The sequence below is a fragment of the Ictalurus punctatus genome, chromosome 13 (assembly GCF_001660625.3).
Source record: "Ictalurus punctatus breed USDA103 chromosome 13, Coco_2.0, whole genome shotgun sequence".
Classification (NCBI taxonomy): Eukaryota; Metazoa; Chordata; class Actinopteri; order Siluriformes; family Ictaluridae; genus Ictalurus; species Ictalurus punctatus.
This window is the reverse complement of record NC_030428.2, coordinates 21,304,268-21,317,500: the sequence shown is the minus strand read 5'-3', so window position 1 is coordinate 21,317,500 and position 13,233 is coordinate 21,304,268. Positions and strand designations below refer to the sequence as shown.

Genomic DNA, 13,233 nt, shown 5'->3' with positions numbered 1-13,233 from the left:
CAATTTATGTAAGCCTCAATACTAAATGTTATTTCTGTTTTCTTAGGTAGTTAAATTATTCTTCATAGTCCACAATGATTTTTTGGTTATTGTGTAAAGAAAAGTTGGCACCACAATTGGCACGGAAGCGTTTTAAAAGTTTCTCAACATACATGGTTGGTCTTTTTTTTTTTTCAGTGGATGAATGATGTTAAAACTTCCAGGACTGTATTACAATCCATCATTGCACAGCGCTCCCTTCATTTTGCGCGCGCTCAGACACACACACCTCTAGGCCAACACTTGCCATTTTCACTTTGCATTAAGGCATCTTCTATTGACATATCAGAATGAGCAATCAGTTAAAAGGCTACTGCCACTGCAACACTGTCCCAGTTCCTGAAGAGATTTAAGAGGCAATAAAAAAAAAAAAAATGACTGTCCTTTTCATCAACACCATTTATCTGAGGCAGGCCAAATCCAGAGGCCATAATCATCATAAGGTTTTATTCCTGCAAGGGATCAAATGTGCTGCATTTCCTTTGGGTCCAAGAGAGCTCACCACATTCACGTTCGCATATAGAGCTTTATCAGTCCTGCCTTGTGCAGCTGCTGCCAAAGACGCAACTCCATTTGCAGGTCATGGTTGGCATAGAACAGTACTGGGTGGAATGTTCTGTCGTAGTAATGGTCTGAATAACGTCGGTAGTCCAAGGTCATAAATCCATACGCGTTTACCTTTTGATATCACATCAATAAATGAGCAAGATCAGTTTTCACAAAGTTGATTGCTTAGTTAGCCATTAAAATTACGCATTGGCCAATTGTGTATTCGATTACAGAGGACTGTGCAAATATTAGTCTTTAAGCATGTTCAATATAAACCACATTTCCTAATCTCCCTAATAACATTAGAAATAAAATGCATTATAATTGCAAAGCCAATAGCTTCTAATAAATAAATATTTTTTCATATTGGTTGTCATGACAACAAAAAAAAAGAAAATTAAAAATAAATCCAGAACAGATTAAGTAAAATAGATCCTACCACATCACATGTATGAAGAGCGGCCAGCAGCATCACTGCTCCTGTGGACGGCCTGTAGATGTCTTTATATTTGGTATCGAGAGCGTGTGAACGCAGAAACCTACCAAGATATAAATACTGGATTAAAGCTTATAGACACAGCTGAAGATTTCCATTTCTCCACAGTCAGATGCTGAATTTATTAATGAAATTTAAAAATATTTGTTCAGCATTATTCAGTGTTTTACATGTGTACACAAATCAAGGCTACAATCAAGGCTTCTTGCTCTAGTTGTGTGCCAAAAATATTCATGAATACACACTCACCTGTTTCTAAGGTAACGGATGAAATCAGGGTGGTACATTTTGAACTTCTCCACAGTCGCGTCATCTCCAAAATACTGCTTTGGCCTAAGACCAAAGACAAGCACAAAAATTGTTATTCACTATCGTTTCCCCTGAAAGATGCATTACGGTAAGTAAGGTGAGTCAAAAAAAAGTACCACATTTGGCAAGAATCACATTTGGTTTGTCATCATGTGGGAAATAAGATAACCACAGTATTTACTCAACACCCTGCTCTGATCCTGTCGCGACCGGTATGTGCATGGCTGCAGCCCTCATGAGAATATAGTCTCGGTCATGATCAGGAAGGAAAATGTACCTGGTCTCCTGGAAGGTAAATAAATGGAAAAACACCACAAAAAAGAAAGAAAGCATGAAAACATGAACATGCGAGTTTAAGCCCTGGGTTTTTTCCTATGTAAACAGTTGTTCATGCAAAATATGCAGCTGTTCACTGCTGACGAAGTCTGGAAACACTACTAATCAGTCTAGACACAATCTAGCCATTAGAAAATTGTATTTTACAAGTTAAATCAGCATGTAAGGATAAATTCAGGAGCATGCAGGGATCTGAAAATACTTATTCAATCGAGAACAATAAGTGCAGTGCAAAACTGCCTCTCTGGCTTATTACTATTGTGACAACCAAAAAAATAAAAGCAGTGAAGCAGTTGAAGAGCAATGAAGAGAGTGCACAGAGAAACTGTGCTGCATGAGAGCACTTCAGTCCGTGAGCACCAAGACACGTCCTTCGGTCTACTTTGCCCTGAGTCAATGTACAATTAACACAATTTAAATGACCCTTTGCTGATACTGTGCTTCTAGCTATTAAAGGTACTGCACCAAATTATAAAAAATGCATCCAAGCTTGACTGTTCATTACCTTGCTCTTGGGGGGGGCATGAAAACCTAAACTCGCATAGCCTCTCAAAGAGTTACGCAAGGTGTTAGTGGAGAAGGTGTAGAAAGAGGTACGTGAGCCAACATCTTCCTCAAACCCTTTAATAACCGCACCATTTGTCCTGGGTGAGAGAGAGAGAGACAGAGACAGAGAGAGACAGAGACAGAGAGAGACAGAGACAGAGAGAGAGAGAGAGAGAGAGAGAGAGAGAGAGAGAGAGAGAGAGAGAGAGAGAGAGAGAGAGAGAGAGAGGAATTAGTTTAATTATGCTTTGCAACACTGTTCCTTTAGTCACAATACTAACCATTTGCTACCAGGCTCAAATCTTACATGTTCTGTTTTTGTTTTTTAACTAGATGCCATGTAAAAACAGTGTGCAAAAAGTTTCATCTAAGCTGACATTTCAGTTTAAATGGTGTACTTATAATTTGCTGATGTCAAAAAATGTATAAATGGGGATGACAACTGAAAAAGCAGAAGCAAAACCAAACCAAACATCAACCTGAACTTCTCAAAAGCTTTTTTTAAGGAACAGTGAGGTTTACACCAACACTGTAACAGTAATTTATTTTAATGATTACAAACTTTGAAAGCAGCTGATTTAATGTCTAAATTGTGTACTGAACCTTTAAGTTATTTAAATGGAAAAAAAAAAAATATCTTCTCATACCATTTTCTATTGTTGTGCAAGATCAAGCTGTTCATCTCTTAAGCTTAACACAACAAATGACTAAGCCTTTTGTTTTCAGATTCTGTTACAGCCATTTTGCAATTTTTATTGTGGAGTTGGAATTGGGGGTTGTTTGGTGTATCAAGGAGGTAGCGTGATCTGTTATTTGAGATTGTGGTACGTTTTGTGAGGTTTTGGTGGTGTGTTTGCTCCTGGGTCACGTGTTGTGCGGGAGGTGTATATGATGTAGGTTAACCTTCTGACAGGCGCGGACAGAAATGGAGAGCTGGGAAGCACAACTTTTTTGACCACGCTCCTGCACGCCAATTCAGGACAAGTAAATTTATGTTAAGTTTAATTTCAACAAGTTTTCATTCAACATTTTTGTTTTCGTCAAGAAAATATAGGACTTTATCAACGGTATGCGAGGAGAGCGCGTTAATCCAACCCTGGTTCCCACGTTTCCCCGGCATCGAACAAATCGCTGACACAGACTACATCCTCAATTAGCTACCGTACAGTATACACAGCGTTTTGTCTAATTTTAAGGCTGCAGAACACCACATCCATGCAAATAGTAGAGCTCAAATCTCACCTGAACACATAGTCATGCTGGTCAATCTCATGCCCTTTCTTTGAGCCGTTCAGGATTCCCCCATTTCCTACCACAGCACATCGGATACACTGGGATCTGTTCTGCTTTTTCTCCCAGTCATCAAACATCAGCTGATTAGCGGAGGTGTTCAATATGGCCAATGAATTTTTGAGAACTGTAAACACATGAAATGTGCAATTTAATAGTCTGTAATTGTTAGCAGCTTCATGGAATGAATAGCGGTTTCATATTACATACACACACACAAACATACATCCATACATACACACACATTTTATATATAAAATCTGCTACCACATGCTACTGAGACATCAGCCTAGTGCACGTTCTCACGCTAATGAACAGATGACACAAATGACAGCAATGGACATATTCCATGAGTAATGATTGCAATCAAAGCAAATTAGACAGTAATCTGTGCTCTATCTATTGAGAAATTTCAAAAGGACGAGCTACAGCATGTTCTTATAATACAAGTAATCTGAGAACACTTTTCTTGTATCTTAAAGATAAAACTCAGCACAAGGAGATCACTTCTAGCAGCACACAGCAGCAACACACACTGCAGCAAGAGCTGGACAGGTAAGAAATGTCTACGGACAATGCTAGGTTCGTCAAAATAACACCCAGTATGCGGTTCTTGATGATCAGCCACTATCAAACCTTGAGAGTAAGGGATTCTGACAAAGTGAAAAAAAATCTTACTTACAGCTGTACAGAAGCACTTTTTCAACCTTTTTTAATGCAGGGAATTTAAAATCAGAAGGAATTATAAAGAAGGAATCGAGTATCCTAAACAAATGAATGTGTGTCTTTCATGGCCATTGTGTAATCCAAGGAAATAAACAAAGCTAAGTAAAACGTCATGATTAATACAAAGTCAGTTACCCATTTCGGTAAAATGTCGTTCCAAAGAAAATTATACTCAATCACAAGGGAAAAAATGGTATCAATGCATTCTTAGCCAACTTGCCCATTTTCTCCATATACAGTTTGTGTGTGTGTGTGTCATTCTGTAGCCATATTAAATAGCAAATACTGACAACAGAAAAAAAAAATTATCAAAGTTATCAAGTTTACATGCATTCCAGATGATTCTACCTATGGCTTCTTTCAAGCCATAAGAATCAAGAGATTATAAAATGTTCTCTGCAGTGACAGACTAAAATGCAATGCTGAATATTCACACCCAAAACTCGTAGCAGTTCTTCTAGTTTGACCCACTGTGAATAAATAAAAAGGCCTCAGTATGAAATAATGTTCTAAAAGGTGGAAGGACCTGGCTCAAGGTTTATAATCCTATCCCTACAGTAATCATAAACAAACACTTACCATTAACCCTAACTTCAGGAAAGGCTTTGGGTAGCCCAGTAGATCATTTGAGTACATATTTATAAATATGCCAATTCATGCAAAATAAGAGTTCATTTTTTATTTGCAGATTTAAAATAACCATTACACTGCAACATACCAATACCCTGCCCCTCACATGACAATCAACAATATGACTCCACTGTTACCATAAACACAATATTGACTATTAATAGCATTAGATACGCTCACCTTCTAAATCGACATTACCCCATCCATAAGCACCATGATAGTGGCGTAACCGCTTATATTCGGGCTCGGAGAAATGCTTCACCCACTGCAGAACTGGCACTTTGGCCAAGAACCTCTCACCAAAGTCAGTCTGCAACACCTTTTTACGAATACTGCTTGGGCAGCTCTGAAATGCAAAATAAAAGTAGCCAACTCAGGTCTATTGGCAGACTACCGGTTTAAAGCACATTTAAGCAGTGCCACTAAAAGTTCTCCACTTTTAAATGACTGATGCATTTTTTAAAATCATCATCATGGTACTTTAGCTTACAGCAGTGGTCACCAACCCTGTTCCTGGAGATCTACCTTCCTGAAGACTTTAGCTCCAACCATAATCGTGCGCACCTGACCATCTAACCATTGTCTTAAGATGTTCTTGATCAACTAAAACAGGTGTGTTAGATTTTGGTTTGCGATGAAACCTGCAGTAAGGTAGATCTCAAGGAAGAAGGTTGGTGACCACTGGCTTAAAACATTCATGCATGTTTATGTAAAATGGGATTGTTTGGTAAACAAAATGGAAATGTCTGAGATGAGTTTTTCCATTAGTTTTCCAAAGTATATACACATCAACACTCAATTGTTTATACATCAAACACCCAACATCCCAGACAGTTGTTTTGAGGTTAAAGTTAAAAAAACTAAACTAAAATACTTACAGTTTGTGACAGATCGTCATCAGTGGTGTATTTGTCTCCAAAGTAGTCTGGTGCTGTGGGTTTGGTTGGTTCAGTTATGGGTTTGGTTGGTATTAGGGGTTCCTCTGGAGATTTGATTGTGTGATGCACACTTTCAATCACAGAGCTGCCAAAATGAGAAATGTAATATATAAAATGGGGTGCTTTTTACATATTAGGACAGCAATCAAGACCAGTGGTGAGGCTTGTAGAGTAAACTACAGACATTGAAACATTTTTGATGGACTGGTGTGTAGGCAGAGAAGATTTACTTTTCTATCAGGAATACACTGAAAAGTTATTTGACTCCATGATCAATTATTTCTCATTCATCACAGGGGCAATGATCAAGTGGCTCCATGATTAAGGCTTTGGCCAAAGGTGAGTGGTGGTCATACTGATCAGAAGGTCAGGAGTTCTAGCCGCAGCACTGCCAAGCTACCCTGCTGGGCCCTTAAGCCTTAATTGCTCAGTGTGTATAAATGAGATAAATGCAAATCACTCTGGATAAGGGCGTCTGCCAAATAAAAGCCATAAAAAGCCATAAATAACTGTTTAGAAGGTTGCAAGTTCAAATCCCAACATCACCAAGAACTGCCACTGCCTTAACCTGGAACTGTTTAGTAGTTTCTTCCTTCAAATTTTTTGTATTGGATTTGCATTGGGTAAAATGACAGCAAAATTTCAAGAGGAAAAAAAAAAAAAAAAAAAGGTTGTTGAATGCACACTTATGATCTGCAATTCCCGAATTCTCTCAATTGGCCCTGATAGAGTTTAATATGAATGCACACCATCTATAGCTCCTAATGAATCCTGAACAGCATCGTTAAATTGGTCACCATCATCGGCCAAAACTCAGACAGCAATGTGGCAGCTACACAATGAAACACTGAACCTGACCAGGTAGTGTGTGGAAGGCATGAAGGCCCAACAACTCCTACTACACCACCTCCTGGTTAACACTGACAACATTTACATGGACAGCAATAATCTAATTATTGATCTTATTCTGAATAAGGCAATATTGTGATTAAGGTGTTTACATGAGGCGCTTTTATAATACTCCTTTCATGTTCCCAATTTACATGTTATAGACCGTAGAGCGATTAACGTCACGTCATTATGTCCCCACGACTCGCCGTCCGGCGTTCTCTCCAGAATTTCACGTATCAACATACAGTTCGTCTTCGTTATGGTACCGTATTTAGTTTTGAGTGTTCCATTTTTAATTTTACTTCGAGTGCAGTTAATTATTTGTCATGCTATACGTACAAATAGACGACTGCTTGAAGCCGTGGGCTGCGTCCGAAACCGCGTACTTACCTACTATATAGTATATAGAAATGCATGCATCACGCCTACTATGTAGTAGGTAAGTATACGGTTTCGGATGCAGCCGTGCTCTCTTGTTTGACGTTAAACGGTTGAGCACTGCCGTGTGTGTACGTGTCCTGTCACAAAATGCGGTGAAAACTCCCACACGACGTTAGTGTTATTAAGGTGTTTATATGTCTGTAATACACGTCGATAATGCAACTAAAATAGGAATATTCCACATGACTTAATTCGATTTGTGTTTACTTCGAGTATGACTTTAATCAGATTAAGGTAATAAAAAAATTGCTGTTTACATGGTAGTTTCTTAATCAGGTTAATATTGGATTATTGTTGTCCATGTAAATGTACTACTAGCACTATGGAAAGCACCCTGACCTGTTTTGTGGAATTACACTGAACTGCACTGCACCTAGCCTGACAGTCCAGCAGGGGGTGGTGAAGACAGCCCAGTATACTGCCCAAGTGAAACTCCCAGACCATAAGGAACTCTACACTGGCCAGTGCAACTTTAAGGCCCTCGGAATTGTCAGGTGGCCATTTCATCCCAGACATGGCCTGTTCGGCAGTTACCATTTGGACTTGCATAACAAGACTGTGGGACAGCTTTTTCTCAGAATTGTAACCAGACTGTCTGGCCCCAGTCACATCAATACCCCCTCTCTCCTTTAACAAACCCAGTCTCTGCTCCTGAAAACAAAGGAGCTCGCCGCTCTAGAACTCGAGGTGACAAGACACCCTGGTCCCATTCTCAGTGTGCACACAACATTTCACACCAAATTCCCAGCATGGACATTTGCACTGACTCATCTACAATATTACAAGATACTGTCTATTTCCCCCCCCACCTGTCTATTTTCACATTTGTTTGTAAAATATATTCAAATATTTTAAATACCATAACCTTGAAGTTTATGTAATGTATACATTTTGCTATTAGTTCACAATTCATTGTTGGCTGGATTTCTTTTCTAGATCGATGGCAAAGAATCGTATCTTACCTTCGTCTCATCTACAATGGTAGGGGCTTACCTAGTTTTAGCTTAGCTGTGTTTGTAGAATTGTAATTGAGGATAATTGGCCAGGCTCAGTTTGTGGAATCCCCACACCCTCCAAATTATTATATGGAAAATTTTAATTAAAAGGAAGTCCAAATACAGAACAGAGAATTAAAAAAAAACAACAAAAAAAAAAAAACAAGAAAACAAAAACCAACTAGGCCAATACATGAACTACAGAAATAAGTCAGTAAAAAAGTAAAAAACTAAATAAGCACTAAAAAGTAGTGAATAATACCATCAATACTGACTCATTACATTACAAACTAAGTACATTGTATAGAAGAGTAACTGAATCGAATGTGAATTTAGACATTAATTATTACATTTGAGGTTTTTATTTATTTTATATTTTGAAAGAAAGAACGCAAAACATGTTTACCTTACTGAATAGCTAGCAAAAACACGGAAAATATTCCAGTGTCAGAAATTAAATTAATCCATCTATTCATTGCACTTCACCAAACAAATAGGTATTGCCAAGGTGACAGTTTGTTTTCTTTAAGAATAAGCTTTTTTCCCCTTTTATTCCTAACTGTAATGATTCCTTTTTCCTTCATTTCACAACACCTCATCTCATACAGGACTTGTGGCAAATGCAGACCGTGTGCATGCAAGCATTAGTAATAAACAAAAAATGTTTGTAGATTAACTTTAGAAAGCAGAATCTACCTACAAAATTCTCCCTATATACTGATAATCTAGTTGTTCTCAACACACTTAAGACTTGGTATGAATTTAGACTGCACTTTAAATTTTTAGCTGGATCCTATTTGGGTCCTTTAGTCAACAACCATCTATTTCCTCCATCGTGTTTTGACTCCACATTCTCAGTATGGTATGACAAAGGTATTAAACAAGTTAGAAATCTGTATGCCGATGGTGTCTTTGATAGCTTTGCCAATCTGTCATCTACTTATGACCTCCCTGTGACGCATTTCTTTCGGTATTTTCAAGTTCGGAATTTTGTTTCTAGATGTTTTTCTGATTTCCCCTCTGCGCCTTGTTTTTGGTGTTTGTACTTTTAATTTTGTTTTCCTTTGTTAGTATAAAAAGAAAAAAAACTGAACGATTTCTGCTGAGTGTTGCTTGGTTTGTTTTTTCTTCTCAATGAAATATTTGGGAAAGGGAAGGGAGAAAAAAGTAATGTTCAATAGAAATGTTCAGCAGGAACATTCAACTGGAGATTGTTTGAGTTGAAATAAAATATAAACACAGTATGTTGACATGGGGGGGGGGGGGGGGGACAGAATGAAATGTGATGAAGTTGGTTCTGAATAGTTTAGTTGTATTAACAAACAATAATATAGTGTTCCAGGTAAGAGATTATGTGATCATGTGACAAATGGTATTTCAGTGAAGAATTTTAATGTGGTCACAAGGAAGTACTTTTTAAAAAGGACACCCTACTCACATATAAGCAGTTACCAAGGGCTATAAATGTTCTACTACAGAAAAAGCACAAAAGAACTGACAAACCATGGAAGGGCATATATTAATACGATTCCTATACTATTCCTACATTATACTAAATCTCTCAAGCAATATCTGTAGTGCTTCCCTTAAAGTATAGGGGCCTTGCTTCTCCAAAACGGCACAGAATAATAACAATATGCATGTGACCAGTACACAACAACAGACCTCAAACAGAGCTGAAAAGGTCACTGAGCCTTCCAGTTTAGTGCTAGTTGCTATTAAGAGTAAGTTACTAGTTTGTTACTTAAAAAAACAGACCTTTAGACTGCTCTACATTTTACACATCAGATTAAATGCCACTATAATGATTAAGCCCTACTTCTGCAGACTGAGAGAGTGTGTTAGTGCTATATTCGGGCAAGCCACCAAAGCCAAAATGACTCGCTCGGCAACATAAATAGCAGTTAAATGAAGCCTCGAAGTTATCAATTGTTTCCATGACTAGATACTTGAGAGGGTGATCAAAATATAGGTCACATTATGCAAATCATTTGTCTGTGTGAAATTTCTACTGAATTCAGTCATAAGCAAGGTTGTCTTTCATTTTGTTAAAGTACATTAGGTGGTGCGTAACAGGGCAGGAAGTATGGTTATCTCTGGGTAAAACATGCTCATGTAGCCATTAAATAGGCTACATGCACCACTCAGGCATATGGTTATCTCCCTCTCATTCAAAAAAAAAGAAAAATCATTTTTCAAATAAGTGGAACTCAAGCACCTCTAATAGGGAATAACCCTATCGTGGGTTATATAAAACTATAGAGAGAGTTTTAAACAGTGTTTTCCAGTTTTAACCGGTAATTAAAGTTATTCATTGACAAATAGTCAGTCAAGATCTACAGTGTAATAAACCCATGATGTTTTGTTAAGTATTGTGTGAAGTATACAAAGCTGTCCTTATTTGTCGCATTAACTGGTTCGAGAACAGTATTACGAAGCACCTCCATACCTGTTGCGGACAATCATCTGCTCTTCTGCCTTCTTCAAGCTTGAACGCATCATGTAGGATCCAAGCACAATGACCAAAAACAGGATGGAGAGAACTAACTTTTTCTGATGCAGCAAACACATCATCCTGGCCACCCGGAAAGGTCATAGGGACTCCGTTTGGGCAAACGAATCAGACTAAGGCATCAGGATTACGAGGTGTGAAGTAGGAAAGCACAGTGCCGTCTTTTTAATCCCAGTGGTCTAACACCCCAGAGAACCAGGTTCTGTCCTGCAACACAGAAAGGGAAGTTTTGCACGTATATTTTTGTGCAGAGCACTAATCTGTAATCTTGTTTTAAAAGGACTTTTTCCCCCTGGAATTTGGATCTGGCTGATTACAAGGTATGCGAGATCACTTCACAGATAGAAGAACCAGGTGGAGAGAAACAGAAAGTGTGTAAAGTTTGTTCAACTTCACACATCAATCCCTGGCAAGATACTGTATGTTAATAACTTATACATTAACTTGTGTTTAATAATGTAATGAACTTTTTTTATTCTGAACATGTATGTCCAAATGATGTTTCACAATAGCACAAAAAACAAAATACAAGAGTACAACCTGGCCTCCATCACACTTTATACACTGGAACATCACGGTGTTTGCTCCATTACATACAGATATATTCTTGATACAAGTACATTAAAGAATTTATATCTAAGAAAACAAAAACAAGGTCTACTTTGATTTCTTTTCTTTGCCAAATATATAAATATATAAATATATATATTATATATATATAAATAACAAAAATGCCAAACTGGCCTGTCTGCATAAGAGAGGAGCAGGAGTGCACACAGAGGAGAGTTCCACTATGTTCTCTATTCTCATCACATGAAAACTAAGCCTCTGGGACATCACTGAATTAAACAGAAAATACCTTCCACTCAGTTACAAGAAACAAAACCCTCTCCTACCAATGCAAACAGCGAAGTTTATAGGTCCGCAATGAAGCCAAACACCACACGGGCAGTTAGAAAATCCTCTACTCTAACAGCACAAAGTTTCTAACAACAAACCAGACAAGGAGAGAAAAGAAAAGGGAGGAAACAAAAGAACTGCTCTTACTCTAAGATGATTCCTGCCAGACCCAGACTTGGAGATAAATGTTTGTAAACTTGTTTACCAAACAACCCAATTTCACAGCTTCTCTCTCACACTCACACACACACACATACATATATACATGTATACGTATACACTCACTAACTCACACTCTCTCTCTCTCTCTCAGCACACAAGAGGGATGGACGCTTTGTGAAATGAGCAGCAGCTGCTAACGGTAGACGCCTTCCTCACATCCTGCCTTTCAAAGGGGAGGGCGTAAGGAGAACGAGGGAGGGGCCTGTAGAGAGGAAACGCGCACACACAGAAAGTTGGACAAAAAAAAGACGAGGAACATATTAGTGACCACATGCTCGCTCTCTTTCTTCCCGACACACAAAAGTCAACTTAGATCAAAGGCAGCCATGCTTCATTTGAATGTTGCCTTTATCTCCACCCACCGCGCGCGCGCACACACACACACACACACTTCAGGGGTAAAAGGTAATCGAAGTGCTACACTGTGTTCATGTGACTTTTGAGATATACGAGGAATTTCCGGTTGGAAAAGAAAATGTATTTTATCCATGTTTTTTCTAAGAGTGTGTGGATAATGAAAGACTGTGTAGATCATAGCTAGACTTTATTTTGTCTTAGGGTGTGTTTTCAAGTGAACTTTTTGCAAAAGTTTGCACTAATCCGCTTTCTTTCCAGGAGGAAGAAGAAAAAAAAAAAACCAATTTTTTTATTCTCTCTCTATCTATCTATCTATAATTATTTATGTTTTGTATCTACAAAAATGTTTTCTGAAAAGGGGTTTACAGGACCCCTATCAAAATTTAAATGGCTACCCAGCAAAAACAAACAAAATCCCACACCAACAACAGTTTTAACGTAAAGTCTATGGCCCTCTGTCGCCAGACCTGATGCAAACTTTTCAAATCATATTTTTACTATCACAGGATGTGTTGTTTGTTTGTTGTTGTTTTTTTACATACACTGTTTGGCCATTTTAGTTACCCGTGTTGCACTGAGTTGTAGCTATCTACCTCATCTTTATTCTGTTGTGCAAAGCTGCCTAAAAGTAATTGACCTATATAATTTACTAATTGATAGGTGTAGCAAACCATAGAGTGTGTATTTGCCTAAGTAATTTGTATTTGAGATTGATAAAATGTTTACTACTTCACCATTTATTAAAAAAAAATAAATAAGATGCCTTACTCAAGTGTCTTGGGTAAATGTTTAGTTACGATGATCAACACTGCATGGGTCTTAATATGTTAACATCTAGTTAAGGAAACCCAAAACGCAATGGAGGTTAGCCAGAGAAGTCTCCACTTTTCAATTCTGCCATGTGAAATAGGAGAGAGACACAGAGCAAGCAGTATCATTGCAGTGCAGAATGAAGACAAGGCCAAGGGGTCCAGGCAGCCACCAGAAGTATTCCATGGGGAATAAAGCCAGGATAATGCTCAGGATTGAGCTCACATTATTGAGCACCACAAAGCC

At 38.1% G+C, this 13,233-nt stretch overlaps 1 protein-coding gene across 2 annotated transcripts; it reads right to left on the bottom strand.

Moving 5' to 3' along the window:
• Positions 1 to 110: 110 nt before the first annotated feature.
• st6galnac (ST6 (alpha-N-acetyl-neuraminyl-2,3-beta-galactosyl-1,3)-N-acetylgalactosaminide alpha-2,6-sialyltransferase) lies at positions 111 to 12,003 on the bottom strand. Of its 2 annotated transcripts, none has more exons than XM_017483151.3 (10): positions 11,892 to 12,003; positions 10,636 to 10,905; positions 5,800 to 5,944; positions 5,102 to 5,267; positions 3,518 to 3,692; positions 2,235 to 2,373; positions 1,575 to 1,678; positions 1,334 to 1,417; positions 1,028 to 1,127; positions 111 to 717 (listed from the first exon to the last, which is right to left on the bottom strand). In XM_017483151.3, the coding sequence occupies exons 2-10, from the start codon at positions 10,758 to 10,760 to the stop codon at positions 547 to 549; spliced, it is 1,209 nt and encodes a 402-aa protein (XP_017338640.1). In that variant the 5' UTR covers positions 10,761 to 10,905; positions 11,892 to 12,003; the 3' UTR covers positions 111 to 546. The 2 variants fall into 2 exon arrangements, with proteins under 2 accessions (XP_017338640.1, XP_017338639.1); XM_017483150.3 differs by having other exon boundaries at positions 11,746 to 11,951.
• Between the last annotated feature and the right edge of the window lie 1,230 nt (positions 12,004 to 13,233).